Here is a 25,756-nt window from a genome sequence, read left to right as displayed (position 1 = left end):
GTGTTTTGCTCTATTTATATTCAGTCAACACAGTTAATTATCACTTTTAATTAAACTACTTTCTCTTTTTCCCTTATAATTACTCAACAGCCTTATATCCAAAAGCATTAGCGGACAAGGGCAACCACTAAACTCACATGAGATGCCAATAAGATCACACTTGGCCTCATTTTGCAGATGTCTGAATTGATTCTTCTCTGCTGTTATCTGTGTCAGAGTACAATAACGTCGGTCATAATGCTGTGGAGGTTTTTGAATGCCCTCCCAACAGTGTCAAGCCGGGTTACAGCTAAACGTATCAATTATGAATCATATTTTACGCGGTTGTGAAGAGACCCCTTTGGCATTTAGCTGAATAGAACATTCCTCTCACATGAATTCCACTTTTAATCATTAATTAAAACTCACATTTCACCCATTCAAACTTTCTACTGTTGAGAAGCTTTAAAGGCAATTATCCATATCGCTTTATCCACAGCCCTCTTTTTGTTACACGTATTCTCTCGATTCCTTACATTTCTGGGGCAAATCCTTCCTCACATTTCTATCGTGTTTTGATGGCCCACTTTTCGCCTCGTGAGATTGTACCGCTAACTGTTTCTGTGTTTCTCAGCATCCTCTTGTACACTGATTACAACTGCATGACGTTAAACCAGTCAAAGAAATCTGTGTGTATTCTGTGTGCACTTGCTTGTGGCTTTTAGGGTCAGTGTTTGTCAAATCTGAAAATATGCCTTTGCTCTTTATGTTGAGTGGCTCCTCGAGGCGTCACTCTGACATCTTGATGTCGACGTTGTCGTGTCCCTTTAGCATCTTTATTTAATGACTGATGATTTCGAATGGTCCGAGTGAGGCATTTTAATCACTCATGAGATATTCTGTCACGATCTATTACATGTTATGTGTCTCCTTTAATCGCCCGGGGTTGCATATAACTTAATAACCATATTTTAGAGCTTCCGTTGTGCTACTAGAAAGACGGCAAACGTTGGACCATTGCTGATCAATTGGTTCCACACCTTTGGGAGATGAGCCATTTTCGTTTCATGGAGGGTTTGGCCGCAGCATTTCTTTTAGATATGCATCTGGGCGCCATAAATAGTATCATGTGACATCAGTATAAGCTTTTATTCTCTTTCTCTCCTACTGAGCGGTGAATCCCTGCAAGGATGGTGTCTTTGATAAAGTTATTTCCTCTCAGATCTCATATATTATCCTCCTCAGCTAATGAGTGTGATAATTTCAGTCTGGCTGTGGCTCAGTGGGAGAGGAAGTTTTATACTAAAGACACTTTCAATTTATTTCTAAGTGAAGCCTTTCTCGTTTTCACCCCATTAGCCGCTGGAGTTGTCTTGAGAAGTGTATTTGCAGTAATGTGTCGACTGTTTGAGAATTTACACCATAAATGCAGCTGATAGCAGCCGTTTCTTTACAGCTGTCTGATTTTCGAGCAGTATTTGAAAACACAGATTTCTTGGCATTGATTTTTCAATAAACTGCTGAAAAAACTCAACTGGTGTGTGTCAATATGCGCTGCTCTTGTTTTTCATCATTCAGCCACAACAATGTCTGGTACTTTAACAAAGCAGTGTGCCATGAATTTCAGTGGGTAATCGATTCCCTTTCTCTTGAACAGAAGCCTACTTGTGCATCAGGAGCACCTGCTATGTGTGTCGTTACTGTGACATCCAACAAACAGCAGAACTCATGCAGTAGATTTACCAGCTTCAAACTAATGCTATGAAGTGGTATCACTTATTTTCATTTCAGAGAATGGATTCCTAGAACATGTTTGAAATCAGTGCTCAAATACCGCAACAGCCTGTGTTAATCTGTTGGTTTAAAATGACATAATAATGACCAAAATACCTAGTGTAGTGATAATTCAACCCTGTACACACCAAAGTATGTAATACACATGCCAGTCCACCGTGTACTTGTCATGCCAAGGCATGGCAAAACGTGTTAGCAATAATAAATATGCCAACGGTCTGTAAGACTTTCAAAATAAAGCTGGCTGAGAAACATTTCAGGTGAAGGTCACAGTTTGGATAGCTTTAAGCACCAAAACTACTTGGTAAGGTTTAGGAAAAGATCATGGTTTGAGTTAAAACAACTACTTCCCTTACAGCAAACAATGTTGACAATTGGTTTCACAGTCTTCTGTGTGAAAGTGTCCCTGGAACGAAGACCCTTCTGAACAAAACAACAATGGCATAATGCCGCCTCAGTGTGGGATTTTAGATAGCATGACAGCGTTTCACAAGAAAAGGAGGCGTGACGGGTTACACAACAGCAACGGCATTTTATTTATTTATTTTATTAGCTGCAAACTCTTGCTAGCTAACTTTTTAAATCTCTTGCTTGTGGGTTACCAACATTACAAGTCCTCAAAACATCACATCACATCGCTGTCCCGTCCCACTCTTTTCACACAGGCATCAGTTCAGCTCTGTTACTACTTCCGCTGAAGTACTAGCGAAACAAAAATGACCCCATCAGTCTGTCATCATGCCTTTTATGCAGAACGACGAGGGAGAATAAAGGCACAGGCCGTGAACAGGCCTCTTTCATGGTGACTAACTGCTAATGTACTTGCTGAAAGCATAACAACACACTTCATTTAATTATAATGCTGTGTGATTAATTAACTTGAACCAGGTGGTAAGCATTTAGGTTTAAGACTTGAATTTACAGCGTACTGTATGTAATGAAAGCGTCATATTAACTCTAAGTGGCTGTGGGTTGGCCTCTGTGTGCTCCCAGTCCCGGCTGAAGTGGCAGGGTCATGACTTGAACTCGGCGCAGCTCGGTCAGGAGCCTGAATCGCTCTGACACATTAACCAGCGCTATCGCTCGGCCTCCTGGGACAAAAGAAAGTAATCTGCTTATGAAACCAAAGAAATCACCTCAGGGTTCTCGGTGCCTTTAGCTTTACACTGCTCACACACACACACACACACACACACACACACACACACACACACACACACACACACACAGTCCCTCACAGTCAATGGCATCGTGTTCCCACTCCTCCCACTATAAAGTGATACAATCTTTTATTAATGGTCTCTGCTCCTGCGTTGACATAGAGACCATTTTAATGATTAATCTGAAAGGAAAGTGTCCATTGTACACTGGGGGCTCTTCAGGAAGTAAGCGAGCCACTGTTGTTTTCAGTCAGAGAAACATCAGAAACGTCTTTTTTTAATTCCTCTGTGAGAGATGCAGTCATGTTTGTTTGTCGGCAATATACCATGAACTACAGCGTGTGAGTGAATTCATTCATCGGTGGAGCTAGTCAAACATTTATCACAGTGTATAGACTTCATTGGTCGCGATCTATTTCAAGCATACATAAAACTACCAAATAATTAATAGATACAAATGTTTTATCAAAACCCAGTTATGCACAAAGTCCTTCACTTCTGTTACATCGTTATAGGGAGGCCCAAAGTGTTCAACGTTCGTTAAATAAAACAATATGAGATGAATAATCATGTCATCGCTGTTTAAAAAACCTTTGAGTAAAAGGGGCAGGGTGTATTACTTCACAATCCTGGACTATATTATGTTGTCTGTATGTATTTATATCATTACTTAAGGGCTGCAGCTCATTATTATTTTCATTACTGATTAATCTGTTAATTATCTTCTTAATTAATAGGTTAATTGTTGTAAAACAAAGAAAAATGTCCTTCACGGTTTCCCAGAGTCCAAGGTGATGTCTCCAAATGACTTGTTTTGATAGATTTTTGGAGATACTCAGTTTACAGTACCATCATACAGAAAAAAACAGCTAATCCCTGCATTGGGGAAGCTTTTTTCTTGATAGACGACTGAAAATGATTAATCTTTTATCGAAATAAGTAATTGCCAGTTCATTTTCCTTTTCTATCTGTCGTTCTATCTTCTATTTGTTTGATTATGTCCTAATTATTCAATATTGAACATGGTGAGTGTTTCACCAGATCAAGGAAGTGGTTCCCAACCTCGAGATCAGACTCCCAAAAGGCGGCACAAGAAGAGTCATCAACATCTTACTTAAATACTTCTTATAGACAAATGCATGAACATTTCTTTCCTGACAAAGACATAAAGACTAATGGAGCATTAGCTAGGAGGGAGCAGCTCTTTCTTAACTGCATTCTTGATAAATTCTGGATTTTCAGAACAAGAATGAGCTCTCGCTTTTTTGTTGAATCAAAGATCTATTGATATACTAAGAGCTCTTGTTACCTCAACATAAGGCAACACCTCTTCAGTGATGCTGCTTGAGATTTATCCTTTCAGTGTTTTCTGTGTAAGAAGCACATCTGGCCACGGGTGTTACATTTTCATTCTCACAATTTACTCTATACAACAGCTACAACACTGCAGGACTGGGTGTGACAGGATAGGGTGACGCTTGGTCACCTGGTTGTTTTTAAACTTTTTCAAGCTAATAAAACCTTTTGCAGATCTGTTGAGGCTCCCGTAGGGCTGTATAGAGATGCCAATGTAGGCGAGGAAAAGGTTGATTAGTGCTAATTAGAAATTTCTGGACTTCCTTCCTCCCTCAGTCTTGTAATTAGAGAGACCAGCGGGGGAATAATGCAGCTGTGCTTGGTGCGGGGCAGAGTCTGGGGAAGGGGGCACCGGGGAGCAAGAAGGGGGTGAAGGGGAGGGTGGTTTGCGGGAGGGCTGTTGAATACTAACAAACTTGCTCTTTCCGTGCAACAAAAGAGCAGATGTCTTTTGTGACTCAGTGTGTCCTCTCCACACAGAACCGTGTTTTAATTTGTGGTTGGCTTTGTCACTCGCTGTGTCTCCTTCGCAGCCCGATGATAAACCCACAGGAGGAAGAATGTGTTACACTTTGAAAAGATGCATATATTTTTTATCTTTTCTCGTCTCCTTTTTGTTTTTAAACCACAACATGTTCTTATGTCTAAGAGCACATCACAAAGATAATTTTCGTAAAAAGGCCCTGTGAGTTAGCAGGCACGTCAGATCGGTTACTAATGTTACAGCGAGGGAATAATCTCAGAGTGACAGTGGCGAGCACCCATGAAGCTCCTCAGTCTCGCTAAAGAAAGGTCAGTTACCTCAAGTAGCGGAGCTGCTATCGGCATTTGGTCACAGAAAGTCACAGCGGTTAAAGGACGAGCCCGGCATCGACAGGCCTTTGTGCTAATGAAGTGCCTTTTATCTGCAGCCTGAGTAATGACATGGAGGAGAGTGCTGCCAGTGACACTTCCACTTGCCATCAGAGGGTAAACGACCAGAGAGCGAGAGAGAAAGAGGACGGAGGAGTGAGACGGTCGACTGTGACTGTACAACCTTGACCTTAGCTGACCTCCTCATGAGTCATTATGAGGGTTGAGACTTGGCCATTAGACTGCAGCTGACGTGATTTAAACATGGACATGAATAGGGCTTGGTATCATTTTTAGATTTTAATCTCTATAAACATGTTTTTCTGCCAAACTGTTACCATCGATATCTTGGACGAACAGCTGTATGAAAGCTCTAATATAGTTTTAATCAGCAAAGTTTTTATTAATTGGGTCAGAAAATCAAAGAATTGCTAAACAAGACTAATAATCTGATCAGGCATACGTTGCAGATACCTACTGATGAGCTTGTTAATCCTTGATGTGACAAATTTGGCAAATGCATTTTAGGTCATTTTAGGTTAAAAGTGCACTATGTAGTTTTGGGGAAGACATTTTAATCAGAAGAGAAAGATCTTCATGGACTGATTTGATTAATTGATTAAACAAACTGACCTTAAAGGACAACACAATTTCATAATGTGTATATTTGGCGGACCCTGTCACGTTTCTACCTTCAAACAGTGTTCTGGGGACCTTATTTTCCTTTGAGAACAGCTTATGATTCATCATAAATATCCTATATATTTCAAATATTTGAATGAGTTTGAATTTCTTCTCCAAAACTACATAGTGCCCCTTTAAGGCAACAAGCTGTAAACACAACATTGACATCAACTTCTGAAGTTGAATCACACGTCCAGTGTTTTCCCTAAACTTGTAATAGGCTAAGGTGCACATATTCAAACATATTATGTTTATCAGTTAAAAATATATATATATTTTACATCATTTAGACCATTATTATTACCATACCTGTGTACAAAAAGTTGGAAAAGCTAGAGATAATAATCCACACCCAAAAAGCCTAATGATAAAACTGCACTGGGGACCAACTGGGGAGCAAACTGTGTCTATTTAAACATCCACAGAGCAACAATAGCATTAATTTGCAGTCATCTAATATTTACCCTCTTAATAGCTCCATTTTTGTCTCCACCAACTCCTGAAGGAAATATCTGACTGTTTAGCTGCTAAATGCTCAACTATGTTCACCAGCTAGTCACTAACTTTGTCTTTTTGCTGTTCAGGTTGGTAGACACGGATGAATGCAAGGTTGATGAGTGCAGTGTGAGTGGAAAAACTGTAAACCTGTGGGCTGGAAAACTGAAACAATGGCTGGGATCATAGTTACGAGCGACACCCTTTCACAATACGCAGTCATTTGGCCGATTGTTCTCATGAAAGTCTGGATTAGTGCCGCTTTAACAGACGCATGGACATACACTTACTATATTTAGCTTGAACAAAGATGCAAATAGAGTTTCCGCTTGATGCCAATGAACAGCGTGACTCCTCATAGGTGTTTGTGTACTGGCAAACTGACCCAATAAAGCCGGCCTCCAAAAAAATCCCCCATTGAGAGTCTGTGATGTGGCATGTGGTCCTGACGTCTCCCTGGCACAGAAGGAGACGGGGAACAGTACGAGCTCTGAAGTGGCTCTAGGTTTAATGTTTGCTGTCGTCCTGATACTGGATAACCACACCCACCTTCTAACTCAATACATGTACAAGATATATGCGTCAAGATGCTGAAATGTCACAGACAACAGAGTTTTACCCATCTAATTAAACAAATGTGAGGTATGTGACCTCCCAAAAGACATGTTGTCTTTTGAATTTTAGGTGTTCTTACTGAGTTTTTTGAGAGTTTTCACAACTCAGAGTTGATTCCAGCTCTTCATAGTGACTGACACTGATTTGCAGTGTCGTGGCACCTCTTCAGTGTTTGATCAGTCGAGGAACTGTCAGCAACTGCTCTACCTGACTCTGCAGCGCCGTGTCTAGTTGTAATCATCACTCGTCATGTCCTTATGCAAAATATATATGCCTCCCTCACAGGTGTATAACATTGGCCTCAGGGAAAGTAACAAATAATGTTGAAGAGCAGCACTTAATTTGTTTCTGTCCTGCCATTCGAGTTTCTAAATGCTATGGAGCGTTTCAAACAGTATTATGTGCTACTGTTGGATCTCTACAAGAAAATCTGTTCCAGTCTGATCCCAATTTTCTGGTTTGAGCCAGGATGTTCAGCGGCGTTATGCAGATACATTGTTGTGAATCGGGAGGAGGGTATCAGATATTGGACACAGTGGATGGAGGATGCACAGGCTTCTCTCTGTGTTGCTGGATGCACGCATGTCTCTCTTCATGAGGTTCAGAATGCATATGAGTATTAGCAAAACCCCAGTGAGATCTCAGCATATTTAATCCATCCTCTCTGAGCTCCTCTTTTAGATATGGACGGGGGTTTATTCCAGACACTTCAGATGGCTGCGGCTGTGTATTAATATTGGATGAATCTCCGATATCTCTGGCAGGGTTTATAAAAATCTGAAGCACATTCTCCTAGCACGAATTATTCCTCATGTTTGAACTCAGGACAGTGGCCTTTCTTTGTTGAATCTATTCGTGGATGGATGTTGGATGTTCAAATATGTTTGTGATTTTTTGTTGTCGTGGTCATGCTTGCTGAATTTTTGTTTTTCTTCTCTTCTATTACAGCGGGATGCAAAGGGACAGTATCTGTTTGACCTCATCTGCCACCACCTCAACCTGCTGGAGAAAGACTATTTTGGCATCAGATATGTGGATCCAGACAAGCAGCGGGTAAGTGTGCGTGTGTGTTTGTGTGTGTGACTGTTTTAGGTGTTCTTTGTATGCATGCAAACTGAGATACCATTGCTTTAAAATCCTTCAGGTGGGGAAAACATCATTTAAAGTATGTTGCAGTTAATGTCAAGAGACCCTTTTACCGGCAGACATTTTGACTTGTCAAAGCAGGAAAACCACGGGCGTATATAATAACTTCAACAATGGCTCCTTTCCATTAAGTGTCAACCTAAGCCCTGTCAGTGAGTAAGCGCGCATAATACCTGAGCTCTGGAACTAGCTCACCTAAATGGTATGTGGCCACCAGTAGCGTTATCAATTCCACCTGTGCTTTTCTGTGCTGTGATAAGTCATAATGTCTGCTGTGAAAAGGGTCTATTATATGACACATAGCATGGTATAGTGCTCAAGTTTGTTTTTTAAGCTGACATGTCTGTGGATTTGCTACCATTGCTGCTGGTTTAAAAGAATATTTGGACATTTTGGGGAATACCATTTATCTGCTTCCTTTAGGAAAGTTAGATTAAAACATCAACACCAGTCTGAAGCTGAAGTCTTTAGGCTAAGCGAAGCTAAAGGCTTCCTTACTCCAGCCTCGTATTTAAAGGTCCAGTGTGCAAGATCTAGACAGATCTATCAGCAGAACTTGAATGTAATATTCATAATTATGAATGAGAATTGAAACATAATTGTTTTCAAGTGTGTATTCGGTTTATGATCACCTGAAACTACGAATTGTGTTTTCGTTAACGTAGATTAGGCCTCTTATATCTACAGAGGGAGTGGGTCCTCTTCCACGCAGTCTGCTATGTTGACACTGGCTCTAAACAGGGCTCTATGTTTTTAGCTGCCACCGTGGGAGGGTGAGGTGAGGGGTATTTGCTTTGTTGCAAGCTGCAATCTCATTGTTAGATGCCCCTTAAATCCTAGACACTGTACCTTTAACGCACAGACCTTTGACTATATTAAATATTGATGGAGCTTCCGAGTCAAAAGAGTATATCCAGCTGGGAAGTCCTGTTTAAGAGAAGTCTATGAGAAAATCATCCTACCTCTCACTTGATCACTTCTGACAAAAAAAACAAGATGGCGATGTCTGTAAAACCAAAGTCAAGGCTCTAAAACCTTACTCTTCAAACCATTGAGTGGAGTCAAAGTAGGCATACACTTGGCTCAGACTTGCTCATGTAACTCTCTGCAAAAAAAGAGTGACAAAAGTATTTCCCAGCTCCAAAAATAGAGCCTTGTTGATACAGGCTTGTTTGAAGTATCTCTTCTTATATGCACTGCATGAGATGTTTTACAAGTAGAAGTGGTTTAATGTGACTTCACACACACACACACACACACACACACAGGACTGCGTTGCTCCATATATAAACCACATGTGTGGCTATAATTTAAAAAATGGATTGGATTTGATCTAGATGGAAGAATGAGAGCGAGACTTTGGTCCAGAGTGAAAAGTTGTGTTCTTCAGTTTCTCTTATTCACGGCGCCTCTCAGACTGACGGTTGTTCCATCAGGCTCTTCTACTGCGGGGCATGTAGCGAGCACTGCTTGATTCATGAAGTATTCACATGTTCACAGATCATGTTGTAGTCCTGCAGACAAGAGCCGAGTCCTGCTGATGCTGCATTTCCTATGCTGTCACTCAGGACTATTTTGGTGGTTGTTGCTGTGGGTGGGTGGGGTCGGTGAGGAGTCAACGTGGGAGAAAGATGGAGAGAGAATATGCTCCCAGAGAGAATGAGGAATCTGAATCTGGGTTTAGACACACCATATGACTGTCACAACCAGCAGGAGCTCAGTGTAAAGTCAAAGTCAGTTGTCTAATCAGCCTTCTTGCTCTAACAAGAGACCTCTGCTGACATATTTTCAAAAGAAAAACCTCTTTAAATTAGATGCAGCTTTGCCATATTGCTCCGACCGCGCTGTCGTAACACCATACGTGGCACGAACACGTTTTCCCAGAAAACTGTCAGTAGTAACAGCTGAGCATCACGGCAACTGATATTGAAAGTGTCAGCAGAATGATTCAATGTGTGGATTTTTTTTTTTTTGTGACATTTAATCTTTTTGCGTTTGTCTGTTTGTCTTTCTAACGCAGCACTGGTTGGAGTTCACAAAATCAATTGGAAAGCAAATGAAAGGTAAGTACTTTGAATCCATGTTTGTAATCTTTTAAACTGGATTAAATCCTTCACCCTCAACACGAGGCCCTGGGCTGCGGTGCAGTCGCTGAATGACTTAATGTATATTAAATATATATGATGGAACATTAAACACTGATAATTGATTAATCATTTAAGTCATTTAACCAATGAAAACACCAAACATTTGCTGGTTACAGCTTCTCAAATGGTGGAATTTAACTAATTTGCTAAGTATCAACTTTGCTTTGCTGAAGTTCCATTTTATGCTACTTTGACTATTGAATCTTGACTCTTTATTGAAAAATCACTATTATTATAACTTGAACATGCAATTATTTGCAATATGTTTAAAAGGCACCCAAAAAATAAGATAAAACAATATATCTTAAAAATTGCCTATATATACAGAGAAGTACGTATGCACAAAACAGTGCAGTGAACATCCACCAATAATACCACAGTATAACACATGATATTTAGTTATAATCCATAATCAATTTGTAAGAATTCAACAAAAACATGTAAGGGAAGGAATAGCAGAGGACTAGTTGCTGCCCTAATGTCCTGTTGCCGTCTTGTTGATTGTTTGATCTCTTATAATAAAATGATTCCTGTCCATTTCTTAAATGTTTTGTGTTTGTTTCCTCCAGCTCAGCCTCCGTTCACCATGTGTCTGAGAGTCAAGTTCTACCCTCCTGAGCCCGCTGCTCTCAAGGAGGAAATCACTCGGTATGACTTCCTGTTGTCGCTATCACTTCAGATGAGTTGATAAGGACACCTCAGTTACAGCTTCCCCTTTGTGTCAGTTAAACAGCGGGGTAGCGGGGCACATTTTTTAAACATTTGAGACACCTTTAAAAAAGCAGCCGTGATTCCTCCTTGTTTTTTGACCCTGATTTCCCCGTCGGAGAGATTGTGCTGTGAAATTTTTAAATAGAGCAAACATGTCTCTTTCTAAAGCATTATTTATGGGACTTCATAATTAAAATGGCTGAGTACTTTACTGTCTGAAACATTATGATAAATATTACACAGAACACAGTTTGCAAGTGGAGTTGGTAGGCAGAGAGGTATTTAAAAGCCTTCATTAGTACTTCATCTCCGAAAGATAATAGGTAGAGAATTAATTAACATCATGCCAGATTTTTGTGTGTAAAAAGCACACGTTTTTCCATAGTTACACCTCCTAAATGCAGTCCTGTCATAATGTTTTTCTCAAATTAATTTGCAGAAAGAGCTGACACTGCCTGGCCAGCCGGTATATGTGTGCATGCACAGTTTACCGATATATTCATCACTGACAAGAGGGAGAGAAAGCTTCTCCGAGGTGTAATGAGATGAAATGCGCACCACATGTAGAGTGTACATTATGAACAGGGTGGATAAAGGAGATGGGGGCCAAAGGGTGCTGATTGAGAGTGGGAAGGAAAAGGAGGGAGAATGAAAGGCTGGGGTGTGGGGGTGAGGAGTGATACATGATGATGAGAGTGGAGAGGGCAGACCACAGAGGGAGGGAGAGGGTAAATAATCAATCACACGCAAGCCTCATTCAGTGGGTCCCCTCTCGACATATTGTGCAGGGATTTTTTGGAAAGCACATTAATGCCACTACAATTCTGTAGATAACAAATAACAAACAGGCAGCTTTCATTAAAATATACTTTCTTAATGTAGGTCTTCTTCACAGCAGACATTTGACTGGACGTGGTAGGAAAAGCAGACGCAATGGCTCAGTTCTATAATATCAGGATGCTGAAACTGAAGCAGCCAAATGGAGTTAATCCATCATTCATTTTATTGACATGTCAATACAGTATACAGTAACCAATGTATGCTATTTCTTTGTCACCCTTAGAGAAAGTCCCCAGACTCCCTTAGGAAATCACGCAATTTTGTGAGTTGTTGAGTTAGGAGAAACTTTATGAAGTTTGTGAAACACTATTTATGAAAAATTCTGAATTATTTGGGGCTTCATGTAAATTTGGCAACTGTCACACATCAGTTCAATGTGTCCCTTTGTTTCAGCGTGTTGGCTACTACTGTTGGGCTACCACTTATAAACAAAAACGTTCTTGGTCCTTGGAAACTGGTATGATGTATTTGTTTATAAGCGAGATGCAATCACAAGTGCTCACACGAGACATGTGGAGACGCATTCGGGTGTGAACAGCCGCTTACGAGTGGATCCCCCGAGATGCATGTTAATGGCAGGTGTAAACAGGGCCAGAATGCCCTCTGTGAAGTAAGACCATTCAGTGTTGCTAACATGCTTTCCAGCTGGGTTTTTCCAAGACAAATTTAGGAATAACTACCACACTAGTGGTAAATAAAGCAAAAGAATCAGCTCATGTCTAGTCAAGTAATAGGCTGACAAAACTGCTGATCTGTTTCAGCTTTAAGCCCTCTTCAGAGCTTGTAATACAGCATGTATGCAAACCACAAGAAATAAATTACACTTGTACACATATGAGAAGGTCCACATGACAGAAAAATAAACATAAATAATTGGAATGGAGACATTTTTCTGTTAATTTACAGGGGAAATGCACATAAATCAACACTGGCATTTTAAAAACATCAATGTAAATGTGCCAGGGTTAGCTCAAGAGCTAATCTCCCCTCTTTATAGGTGTAATTTCACCTGTAAAGGGTGAAATTACTTCGCAGAGTGATATGTCTGTGAGCTCATGTTTGCATTGTACGGATGTAATACATGCGAAACATCAACAGCCATTGGCATTAAAATGAATGTTGAATTATTACCCGTTTATTGTACTCGTCACACCTTCAGGAGGGTCTGTTGAAGCTGCTGAACATGTGAAATGAAAGCGGCTTCTTAATGCGCCTCTGGAAGCACAGGAAACATTATTAGCCTGTGTGGAAATGGCCTAGATTGAGGGAAGCAGGTCCGCCTGGCTGATTGTGAAAAATGAGATAAATGTTCAAGGTTCGCAAAAGAATAATTGTAATTATCCGACTGAATGTGTTGTTCTTGCCTCTAACAACAATAATAATAATGATAATGATAATAGTCATCAGCATGATGTTTGCTTCAGGTCTAAGAGTAAATTTGATGCTTGAGGAGCTGATTGGTTGGGTGAGTCTGAAAGTAGGCTGGAGGCTTTAAGAGAAGCACAGTATCAGTAGCAGCTTCTCCCTCAGGGCCTTCCTATCCTCCTTTCCCCCAAAAACAAAACCCTCATTTCAGCTAAATCAAAAAGAAATATTCAAAACACCCATAGGGAACGTGAACTCACCAGCATTTGAGGTTTATCAGGTTTGTTGTTTTGCCGCTCCTGCTCTGCCTTTTCTTATTGTTTTTAATCCTTCTGTGTTTTCACTGAGAAATGTAGCTGAACGAGCGGCTCGGGGTATTTATGAATATCATCAGCATTCTTACAAGCAGGCCTGTCAGACAGCCTGACGTGGGTTTTGTCCTTTCTTTTGTAGATATCTTGTCTTCCTGCAAATTAAGAGAGACCTCTACCACGGGCGGCTCCTGTGTAAAACCTCGGATGCGGCCATGCTGGCTGCCCACATCCTTCAAGGTAATGGAAGGTGACAGATGGAAATGACTTACACCACTCTCTGCTTCGCACTGTGTTCATGACCTCTGTTTTACCGTGCCCTGTATTCACCAGTCTGATGAATACTGCCAGCCGAGCAAATAGATTTTTATGTGGAAAGAAGCTGAATCACGGGGAGGATGCACTGTATAAGATTAGGCCCGCAGTGTTATTTTATTCACACATTAGATTGTCTGTGTAATAAGCATTTCACGCTGATGTTGATGTGATTTTCCGTACCAATATCGACTCCAAAGCTCCCACAAAGTGAAAGGTTATTCTGTTCTTTGTATGATGATTAGTTCAGTGATTCCCAGCAAGAATTCACGCTCATCTCAAAAGTCTTTGAAGTGGTTATCTGGCATCTTACCATCACATACACACAAACATAAACAAACACAACACACATGAGGTATAGTGGCACAGCTAACATCAGATAGAGCACCGTGTTTGAGGAGAGGCTTGTCCTCAAGAGGAGGGGCTGATGAATTAAAGATGGGCTGCCTGGTCAGCTCCTCCTTGCAGAGAGAATTCAGCATCAGGGTCATCCGAGGGAGTGCAGCGTGGCATGAAGGAACACAAATAATCCTGGGCATGTTCAGGCCAGCAAAAGCACCGCTGTGCCGAACTGCAAAGACATCCTTTTTTTTAAACTTTTATTTGCTCTGAAATGTTTGTGAATATGTTTAACATTTACATTTTTTTCTTTTCTTTTTTCTGGCCCTTCCTCCAGCTGAGATCGGTGACTACGACCCCGGGAAGCATCCTGAAGGTTACAGCTCCAAATTCCAGTTTTTCCCGAAACATTCGGAGAAGCTGGAGCGCCGGATTGCAGACATACACAAGACAGAGCTGATGTAAGAGCTAAAAAAACTAAAACGAAAAACAAACGACCACTCAACGATCAGCCTCTCTGTTGTTTTCACATACCTGCACTCACTCAGGCTGAACAAACAGCTGACATTTATGTAATTGACTGCGGTAATGAGGCGCTGTTGGTCCTGTGTGGGTCGGCCAGACAGATTATCGTCGCTTGTTTGAGCAGATAGCAGAGAAAAGCACTCTCTCCCCAACTATCCACTCAAATAACCCAGGTCAGATTGTCTTGAGCTCATAACCTGCACTTTATTGTAGTCATTGTTGATGTGTCCCAGCTTCAATTAAAAGAGCAGCGCAGTCGTGAAAGTGATCAGACAGAGCAGGTCCATGCACACACAGAGGAACACATCACTCTCACTCACAGCAGGTGAGCTGATAAAGTGTTTCATTCACAGTCCCCCAAAGTGTTTTATCATTTCTGCTGTGAATGAGCCACTGTGTTGTCTTGCATTCGTTAAGCACAAATGGAACAAATAAAGGTCATCAAGAAAAAACAAAAAAAGATGTCTGTTTAATGATGAACAGTGAGACACAATAGAGGAAGAATGGCAGTGATGAAGTCCAGATTTGATGCTGTCGGAGCAGAGCGACAAACAGCATGAGACTCTGCTGCCCACTAGTGGTTCATTCTTTCTTCACCACCGAGTAAACATATTTACAGTGATTTGACAGCCTGAATGTTGAAGATGTGATAAAGAAAAAGTGGTTTTTTTTCTTTGCCTCAGCTTGATCTTAATATATCACAATAACTGAAAATAATTTGTTTGGCGCCTCTCTCAGAAGTGTTTGGCCTTTTTGTGTTGCATGTTTTATGTGCACGGTGGACTGACACAGATGTTCGGTGTGTTGTTGCTCTCCCCCCCAGTGGACAGACACCTGAAACATCAGAGCGAAATTTCCTGCAGAAAGCCCAGATGCTGGAGACATATGGTGTTGATCCACATCCGTGCAAGGTTGTTTTTTTTAAGCACTGCTGCACTATTTCTAGATAGCAAAAAAAAGGTGTTATTACATGCAACAAAACATGTTTGATTTATGTTATATTTGTGTTCAAATGTGCTCTTTTTTTTTTCAAATTGCCTTTCAGGATGTGTCTGGGAACCCAGCCTTCCTCGCCTTCACACCGTTTGGTTTTGTGGTGCTTCAGGGAAACAAGAGAGTTCATTTTCTCAAATGGTGAGCCAAATGTGGAACATTCTCCTATGTGAGCCAAAGACGGCGCACGCCTCGAGTACTTTACTGCAGGCCTTTATTTCTCCTGATTTGACAAACGTGCTCTATGTGCAGAGTGTTCTTCATGAAACAGCGTGTGCACTACAGCTGGCTGTACAGTCACAGTCAACAAAGCTCATCCATCTGCCTCTACCTGTGATCAGAGCCGGCGGCTGGCGTGTGCACAGATGGCTAATTACACCAGCTAGACCAGTACAATAGCTCGGTACCAGTAGACTCTGCTTGTGGTAGATTCCTACTGATATGAATTCAGCAAGACGCTTCACTGATGAATTGAAAATGTATACAACATAGTGCATTTTTATGTAACATTTGTTTTGTTTCTTTTTTACTGTCACAATAATGACAACAGACTTCTAATGTTTGCAGTATTTATTCTGGCATTGTTTGTTTGTTTGCGCTCAGCAGTGCTCAGGTTTCTCCCCACTCTCCATTCCCTGTCTGCAGGGAATATTATCCCTTATTTGTTTTGTCAGGCAAACATAGAGCTCTGTGACTGTTTATGTGATCTCAAAGTGTTTTCTCATGAATATTTAAAGAAGCTGTGGCTTTCTGTTCCCGCTCGCTCGATGTATAACTGTTGCTGCGCTCTCTCTCCCGGACAGGAACGAGGTGACCAAGCTGAAGTTCGAGGGCAAGACGTTCCACGTATATGCAAACCAGAGGGAGGTGAGAGTATGAATTGTTGGAAATGAATTTAGTGTGAGGGTGTTTTTATCTGTCTCGGTTTGTTATATTTTCCTGCACGTTCTCTTATTTTCAACGTGCAGGATGAAAAGATCATCCTGACATACTTTGCGCCCACGCCGGAGGCATGCAAGCACCTTTGGAAGTGCGGAGTGGAGAACCAGGCTTTCTACAAGTGAGTCCACGAATTGCTTCCATCTCAGTGTTTTTCTCATTCTCCCTGAAGCACACTGTCATGATTTAGCTACCTGCTGTGCATCCTTGAGCACTGTGGGGCTGGTTACCGTCACGGTACCTTGGTGTCCTTAAAAGCCCTTTTCCTCCGGGTTGTTTGTCAGCGGGAAAATGAGGTGTGAGTTGCTTCTTACCTTTGGTAGATGAGTGTGCGCTGGCACGAGACTGCGAGCACTCCAGCGCTCCCTTTTTGAGATATGGCTCCCCTGTCCAAGCTATGAATAACAGTGCAGGTCCCCTCTGCTCTCTCCTGCTCACAAAAGGTGATTAATAAAAATAAAAAAAACAGTGTGCGCTCAGAGGTGGAGGGGTGTAATGACGAAGGGCGGGTGTGGGGGGTCGGCAGATGGAAAGAGAGAGAGAGAGGGGGCACAGGAAGGGCAGAGCGCTGATGGAGTTAACATGATGTGACCTTTTGATGACTCTCTGAAGTGGCAGATAATGTTTTATCAGCTTAACACTTATTAAGATCTCACTGTAATAAGTGAGTGTGGAGCGCTAAAAGGCGAGGTGACATGTGATAATCTGTCAGAGGAGCACGCGTATCCCTTGAAAGCGAAATGAAACATGAAACATTAATGTCTCACTTAAGATGACAATATAAACATATTGAATACTGTATGGAGCCGTGCCTATAGTGCATGGAGAGGACATGCATAATTTAATAGCAGGGTGTTTAATCCTCGTTCTGCTTTGTTCTAGGACTCAGAGAGCAAATATTACATATCTTCACGCTTCAACTGCGTGATCATATCAGGAGCATATTCTTGCAAGAAAGACTAGGAACTGTTAGTGTTTTTAAGTTCATACTACTGCTTTTCCTTCCTTTAGGTGCAGCTTCATTTGTCTCTCGTTTTTTTCTTGTTCCATCAGGCTTGAGAAGTCAAGTCAGGTTCGCACGGTGTCCAGCAGCAACCTGTTCTTCAAGGGCAGCCGTTTCCGTTACAGGTAGAGTACACGACAGGACACTATGACTGATGACAGGGAGGGGAGAAATAAAAATAATGAAAAAATAACAGCTGGAAGGGGAGAGACGTGTTCCCAGGAGACGTGGCCTCCTGGCCTTCTGTGCTGTAACATCAGCCTGCTGTTGCCCGGAGGATAGTACTGACACCTCACAAGATAGAGGACACAGAGGGGAAAATGAAGGGGACTTGATCACATGAGGCATTATCACCTTGTATGAGCTGTAAACCTTTAGTATGGACAAGATATTGTCCTTTATTAAAGTATCAGTTCACACAAATTATATAAAAATATGCACTCACTTTACTTTTGTGGTATCAAGCATATGGATAGCTTTTGTTTTATTTGCACAGATTTAGAAATGATTTACCTGTTGAGGTGAATGAAATTTAGTTGTGGTGCTCGACATTTACAATTTTTAACGATGACAGGGGTTTTCAGAAACAATGTGCTGGTATCTTTAGACAATTCATAAACCTTGATGTGAATCAAATCCATTGGAACTACTTTATAATAAATAAACACCCCTTACTGGGACTTTGGAAGAACATCAATATCTCAAAACCTCCGCAGTTTAAGACATGTAACATTTCTGCATTAAAACGACAAGACATTTGTTAAATATTTTGATGAGTTGTGTACTTACATTATCCTAATTGTTTTGACAAAATTCAAACCCAGAAAAATCTGTAATTTGGTTGAGAGTGAGAGTGAGGAAGGACATTGGTGAACATGACTAAACATAATGTCAAACTTTAAACCATCAACTTGTCTGCTAACATGATTTCTCCCTGCGTCACTTTAAATCAGTTTTCATCTGCGGTGGTGGCTGTTCAACAGTCTAGACAACAACTCCCATGATCCCACGCTAGGCAGTCAAACTGCGTCTTTTGTTTCATTGGATTTAGCGACCCCTAGTGGCAGAAATTACATTCTGTGCATTTAAAACCAAAACTATCGGCATAGCTTTTAATTTTGGATGATCTGGCTCTTTCAGAAGAAAATATTAAATATTAAAAGGTCAAGATGAAAGGGATGGAAAGCAATTTGCATTACAAATTGTAATTTAAGGAGACTGTACTTGAACTGAAATCCCAAGCCCACTTAGTTAAACATTGAGTTTACTGTTGAAGGGCAAACCATGATCATTGTTTTGATATTTTTGCCTGCAAGTCTGTGTGTGCATTTGTCTGACTGGTGGTAATTCAGTTACACAAAGCTGAATTCACCGAGTTAATTCAATCATGATGCTCATGAACTGTACTCATCCACTGCACTGATGGCTTTCATGGCATTGGGTGACACTAGAGTGCCTGGTTATGTGTGTGTGCGTGTGTGTATGTAAAACTCATCCTGAGCATCGTCTCTGTGCTTTATAACAGTGGACGAGTGGCAAAAGAGGTGATGGAGCAGAGTGCCAAAATCAAACGCGAACCTCCAGAAATACACAGGTAGAGTTGTAAACTCAGGAGAGGTCAGAATGTTCTCAATCACATCTTTCTTTCATTTTCCTCCATTTTTCTTAGGCACCAAGCTACTGTAGATGTCATTATATCAGCAGCACCTACTGGCTACAGTATGAGTTACCTCCTCTCGTCGTGTCTCTCTGTGCAGTGATGGTTGTGTATCTGTGTCTGTGTTTGTCTCTGCAGGGCTGGACTCGTGCCCAGCAGAAGCTGCCCATCCATCACCCACGGGCCTCGCCTCAGCAGTGTACCGCGCACGCGCAGGAGAGCTGTGCACATATCCATCATGGAGGGTAAGACTTGAGCTTCAACACCAAGCAACAAATCCTCCATCAGTCATGGAAGTGCTGAAGGGCAAGTGTGTGTTTCACAAAAAATTATGTGTTCTTTATGGGCCTGACACGCCAATGTCGGAGCCATCGGCGAGAGCTGTGGGCCTAGTTGTGGTGGTGTGTCCCACAATATTAGCACAAGTCGGCCCCCCCTTTTTGACTGATTGAGCACGTAGAGTCACCGGTGAGAGAAATCCCTCTGATTGGCTGTTCAGCTAAGCGTTTTTTGTTTGTTTTTTGTCATTTGCAACTGTTTATCAGACATATTCTTTATTTCATGTGGATATTATTCGTGAGAGTGGTGTCAAAAAAAGGCTGCTTTATCATAACAACAATTTGTATGAGTTTTCTGGTTTCCCTTTTTTAATTATGATTACAGACGACCGCTAAATGGTAGTCCGGAGTGTTATTTCACACAGATGCAGAACGTAGGAGTGAGTTGATCATCAGCTGTAGTCTTTGTGGTGTGTTCAAGTGCAGCTTTTTGTGCGAGACACAGGTGACGTGAGGTGACGCAAATGTCAGCCTTCATCTCCACTTCTCCTTTGATATCGGTTTGCTGTGTCAGAAGCCGCACAGTGAGAGTAGTATTTATTCACGTCATTCTCATCCTTGAAACACCTCATTTGTCATGGAAGCACATGGATAATGCTAATTTTCATATAGATCCGGGACTCATTAGTCCTCTCTGTGAGAACTCCTCCCCTTCTTGAGAAAACACACTTGTGCACACTCTCTCATGCGCGTGCACACACACTCTGTAACTAGAGCCATTTGGCCCGGTTCATGCTTACAGAGCTGCTGGGGCATGCTGCAGGTGTGTGCGTCAGTCAGCCTGCTCCACTTCAATGCAGACTTACAGAGTGTGGATTTAAGTTCTTGTTGTGCCAACACAGTGGCAGCTAAAGTCACTCCTTCAGCCCACCTGCAGGCTCCTGGCCCGGAACAGGTGGCCTCACTTCTGTTTCTGACATGGACGCAGCAGGCGTATTGTCCTGCCTGGCTCTGGGTAAAACCAGCAGTGAGACCCTTTGGCCCTCTTTTCTAAGTCCACACTGTAACTCTTTGTACACTGAGATAAATAGATGTCAAAAGCAGGTGGACTGTGTATATTGAGGGTCCTTTTCTGTGGGCTCAAGAGAGCCATAAGAGCTCCCAGTGTGTGCTGACTGGGTGTCTTACAGAGGTATTAATACCCCAGCTGAAAATAGCCTGGGTCTTCTACTCCATGTATGTCACTGTCCTGGGTGGGGCCAAACCAGGCCAGGCCAATGCTGGCGACTGTAGCACTGCTGCAGAAACACACCGTTTTTTCCTCACACACTCCTCTCTGAAACTGCAACTAAGGCAGAACCGTTCGGCCTACAACAACACACAGCGAAGCAAGACTGTGGCCTGGACTCCGGGATAGGGACCATCAGGGCGGGATAAACACGTGCATGCTGCAGCCATGGTGAAGTGTCTGATTCGTATCACCACCCGGGTGAACGTCCACCTGCGTATGATCAACCACTGCTACCGGGATGTGAAGGTTCGCGTGCTGAGCCTGGGGCCTCGTATGCTGGGCAAGGCCCTAGGCGTCCTGCCCCTCTACCCTGCCCTGACGGGGCAGCCGGAGTCTGCCAGCCCCACCCCTCTTTCTGGCACTCCGCTGCCCTGCGTTCAGCCCAGCACCCCTCCAGGTAAACTCACCACAGAGCCAGCCAGTGTTGTGCTTTACATGGAGGTGCCAATGGCAAATCAGTCTGTGCTACATCAATGTTGGCAGGGAGGGAGAGACACCATTCCTGTGGTTGTCTGTGTCTCTTGGATGTCTCAGTAATTGGACGGGAGTTTTGTATTTTTATTCTCTGTGCTTTTGCTGAGTGCTTTCTGTGGATTTAAATTGGAGGACTGTTTATAGAGCAGCTATATTTGGTTCCAACCAGTATTTCAGTATTTAAAGGGGCGTGTTTTGGTGTTAAAGTGTTTCAAATTAAAAGCTCAAAACATTACACAAATACAATTAAAACAGTTCTCTTCGCTACCTCGCTGTTGTAAGCATAATATAGGATAAGCTGAGGCAGATCAACACTCAGTAAAGATGGCCGCTGACATTCATCCAGACATTATGCCTCCTTCTTTTTGACTTGACAGGAGTTTCGTGTCAGCAGAGGCTTAGACGCTGGACATAATCTGCCCCACTTTTCCTGCGGTTTTATTTAAAACGTCCTTTTAACGATTTGCTTCCTCATCAAAAGCAGGATTTTAATCCCTTCTCTTTATAGTGAAAGTGTAATGCTGCTGCTGCTGTGACAATCTGGAGAATGTGATATCGTCAGCACAGGGCTCAACCACAGCTCATCTTCAGTGACATGTACCAAGTAGTGAGCCTCTCACATTCTGTACTGTAACAGTACAGTCGTACAGTAGCAGTAAAGTAAACTTGCCATGTCCTGAAGCTAATGTTGAATAGTTTTAGGTAGGTATGAATATCTATCTACCAAGGTAGCTACTGTACTGTACTGTACTTGCTTTAATACCTACAGTTGCATAAGACTATTTTGGGCAATGTTGTGAGTCAATGAGCAGTTACTGCCGTGTGGCTATACTGGATTTCTGTGTGATTACAATATCAGATTACATGTACTGTAGGAGAAGGTTTTATCCAGATAGCTCACTCCTAGTTGTAAGTTAAAAATATTTTGGTGTGCTTTTCAGTTTGGTTTGATTTAATTAGTCTTTTGACTAGTTTGTGCTGATGCAATCAGGGTGAGCACAAGTTTTCTACAGGCATTAAAGGAAAGGTTAAAATTGTCCATCTTAAACAACACCCACATGTACATTGAAACAATTTGCAGTTGCTGTTATTGCTCCTGGGGTGGAGGGATACCACAAAGAGTGAAATTTGCACTAAAAAGGCTGCAACTTTAGAAAATACCCCCTTGGCTTTTCTAACTAAGACTGGATGCCTCAAACTAACTCAGATTTATTTTTCGCCAGTATGCACAGGGCATGTGAGCTATGTTTCAATGTAAACCTTGTGGTTTGTGTTTGTGTTTGAGGCAAGGAGGCTATGTCAGAACTATTACAGCAGCCAGGGAGCCCTGGTAGTTCACCTGGTAGAGCGTGTGTCCCGTGTATAGAAGTTTGGTTCCAACCCTTGGACTTTTGCTGCATGTCATCCCCTCACTCTCTCCCATTTCCTGTCACCTCTCTAAACTGTTCTTAAGGGTTAATAAGGGCTAATAGCTCAAAAAAATTATCTTTGAAAATAAACAAATATTAAAGCCGCTTCAAGGAAGTTGGATGTTTTGTTAGTTTTTGTGAACAAAGCCGTTAGTGTTTCCATCGCCTCCTGTCGTAAAGATCGTAATCTGGTAAACACGCATTTTTCTTCTTAAAATCTTCTACGTGCAGGATGCATATGAGGGAATGTATCTATTTGTGGCTATGTAAGATTAAGAACTGTAAAATGATGCTAAAAGTTGATTTATTAATACCACCATTCATAAACAGGTTACATGTACGTACAAGTCTGCAGCTAACAGATCCGGTTGCTCGGTAACAGTAATCTTGTCGAGCTAAAGCTAAAGTCATCAACTTTCCCGAGAAAAGTTATGTTGTCGTAATAATAAGCCTACAGCATGATATGGCTCCGTAACAAGTATCTGCTTCCATACCACCAGACTACAGATCGGCTTCTTTCCTCAGGCTGAATTCATACTCAACAGTCCGCAGTCAAAAATAGTTCAAATTTCCAAATCTGACCTGGTGTCAGTCATTAAGAACAACTATATATGTGTGATTTGCTTTCGTAGATCATGTACCGAGGGCATCTGTATCGGATGCCCCCTGGACGCCTCCCTCGGGAGGTGTTCCAGGCATGCCCCACCGGGAGGAAGAGACCCCGAGGAAGACCCAGGACACGCTGGAGTGACTATGTCACCCGGCTGACCTGGGAACGCCTTGGGATCCTCCCGGAGGAGCTGGAGGAAGTGTCCGGGGAGAGGGAAGTCTGGGTATCCCTGCTCAGGCAGCTGCCCCCGCGACCCGGCCCCGGATAAGCGGTAGACAATGGATGGATGGATAGATCATGTACCGACATCAGTATTAAATCAAAACGGTTTCATAACCAATTAAAAGTTCCTTGTACGTTGTTTAAGCATCTCTGTATAAGCTTCTAAAATAACCGATACATATAGAGAAATATAACATCTAAAGTGGGATCAGTGATGTAACCTCTGGTAGCTCGGAGGCTATCGTATTTAGAGATTCACGCTCAGAAAGTGTCAGTAGATAAAAAGAGAGTATGTTATGAGGAAGCAGGCTTGGTTTGTTTTGTTGTCTCTAAAGCAGACTTTATCTTAATAGTTTTGTACAATCTGTGGATGATGAATGAGTTTTACACTTTTGGTGTAAGTCGAACATGATGATTAGAGTCGATGACCAGGCATCACATCAGCTGATGAGCATTCTGTACAATGACATTAATCCCTGCTTGTCTGCTCGACTTGATTTCTGCTGTACAAACTGCAAAGAGACTTCTCAGCCTTTAGAGCCAGAACTACAGTATATTGTGTCCGTGAACGCCACTCTACTGTAGAGTATGAATAGCCACATCATGTTGTGTCAGAAATCTATTGTCATGCTGTGAAATATGTGTGATGTTCCTTTCTTCCTGTCTGTGTCCCTCCTCTTCCCCCCTGAACCCCCCTTCCACAAGGTCTGGAGTCGTTGCGTGACAGTGCCCACTCTACACCGGTGCGTTCAGTGTCCCACGGGGAATCCTTCATGCCACGCTCCCGGAGCCAGGCCACAGACCACAGCGAGAGGACTGCGGTGATCTCGGACGAGGCCTACAGCCCCTCCGACAGCGTCCTGCCCACCCCGGTGGCCGAGCACAGCATGGAGCTGGCAGCCTCGCGCCAGATCAACGGGGCGCCCTGCAGCATAGAGGAGGAGAAGGAGTCTGAGGCGGGCACCCCTATGCAAGGGGAAAGGGGTGATTTTGGTGCGGACGGTAGATCTGCACAGGAGGGTGCTGGGGGGGACTCGGCCCTCAGCGAGGTGGAACAGGTGAATAAATTTGTCTTAAGTGTCCTCCGTTTGCTCCTTGTGACCATTGGACTCCTCTTTGTCTTGCTCCTCCTCCTCATCATCCTCACCGAGTCAGACCTTGACATTGCATTTTTACGTGATATCCGCCAGACCCCCGAATTTGAGCAGTTCCATTACGAATACTTTTGTCCCCTCAGGCGGTGGTTTGCCTGCAAGCTCCGCTGGGTGGGCGGGTTGCTCATTAACAAGTGAGAGTGAGGTCGTAGAGTTCGTAAACCCGTTCGGGGGTCTGGGAAGACGGTTAGGACTCCGGAGCGATGGAGGGAATCCTCGTCCCAACCATGAACCCTGCTTCTCTCATCATCCTCCTGCAGACATACAGCTTGGACCACTCCTGGTAACACCGGGCCAGGATCTCTCTCCCCCCTCACTCCTTCACTTTGAGTTAACCCCCCTCACCCAACCACCCCACCCAAACCACCTCCTCGTTTCGCTTATTTTCTTCTTCTTCTTTTTTTCTACAAAACCAGAAGACATTTTTTTTTTTTTTGCATTTTTCCTCTTTTTTTATTTCACGTCATGTCAGGTATTTTATTTTTTCAAATAACACAAAGGAAAAAAATTAAAACTGAAATCAAAGAACTGAAGAATTTTAAACAGTTCCTTTTACAGGAACGGAAGATTTTGTTGCAACGGATGAGCGTTGCCTTCATTCATTATTATTTATTGCTTTTAAACATGTGTTTGCATAAGAAAAGGAGAGGAGAGGACGGAAACGGTAATCGAGGAAGTTGATTTGCTATTAAAAATGAAGATGGAAGTGAATGTTAGAGTCGGTAGGCCTGCTGCTGCGAAGTGAGGCGAAGTAGTGTAATATCTTCTGATATGAATTCAGCCCCGTCAGACGTCAACTAGACAAACAGCAGAGTCACCTCATCAGGAAAACAAAATCTGAAGGGAATAACAGTGAAGGTTCATGAAACAGAGAACAGACAGGGTGATTACCAAATGCCTTTTTTTTTTTTTTTTTGAGAAGATGTCCATGACTGTCGGCAGGTTTGAATTTTGTGGATTGTTTTAAGACACAATTACACTTTAGTATACAACTGTGTACAAAGTAAGCAGGTGAGGCTCAGAGTTGTTTTATAACATTTTATAAGGATACAGTAAAATAAAACCAATAGTGTTATGTGACCCAGTAGTGTC

General features: G+C 42.4%; 1 protein-coding gene across 2 annotated transcripts in view; it reads left to right on the top strand.

Moving 5' to 3' along the window:
- The window catches only part of frmd5a (FERM domain containing 5a), a 62,203-nt gene extending 37,307 nt beyond the window's left edge, over positions 1 to 24,896 (top strand). Inside the window, exons 2-14 of one of the 2 annotated variants that reach the window (XM_073472456.1) lie at positions 7,884 to 7,988; positions 10,102 to 10,144; positions 10,798 to 10,876; positions 13,598 to 13,695; positions 14,447 to 14,570; positions 15,458 to 15,545; positions 15,680 to 15,768; positions 16,431 to 16,494; positions 16,596 to 16,687; positions 17,620 to 17,694; positions 19,095 to 19,163; positions 19,365 to 19,471; positions 24,216 to 24,896. In XM_073472456.1, the coding sequence (XP_073328557.1) occupies positions 7,884 to 7,988; positions 10,102 to 10,144; positions 10,798 to 10,876; positions 13,598 to 13,695; positions 14,447 to 14,570; positions 15,458 to 15,545; positions 15,680 to 15,768; positions 16,431 to 16,494; positions 16,596 to 16,687; positions 17,620 to 17,694; positions 19,095 to 19,163; positions 19,365 to 19,471; positions 24,216 to 24,802 (1,620 nt within the window). In that variant the 3' untranslated portion in view covers positions 24,803 to 24,896. The remainder of the gene's footprint in view (positions 1 to 7,883; positions 7,989 to 10,101; positions 10,145 to 10,797; positions 10,877 to 13,597; positions 13,696 to 14,446; positions 14,571 to 15,457; positions 15,546 to 15,679; positions 15,769 to 16,430; positions 16,495 to 16,595; positions 16,688 to 17,619; positions 17,695 to 19,094; positions 19,164 to 19,364; positions 19,472 to 24,215) is intronic. The other variant, XM_073472457.1, reaches the window with a different exon arrangement.
- The last annotated feature ends 860 nt before the right edge of the window (positions 24,897 to 25,756 follow it).

The sequence above is a fragment of the Pagrus major genome, chromosome 8, assembly GCF_040436345.1.
Source record: "Pagrus major chromosome 8, Pma_NU_1.0".
NCBI classification, from domain to species: domain Eukaryota; kingdom Metazoa; phylum Chordata; class Actinopteri; order Spariformes; family Sparidae; genus Pagrus; species Pagrus major.
The sequence above is the reverse complement of the archived record's forward strand: the minus strand, read 5'-3'. Positions and strand labels throughout refer to the sequence as shown.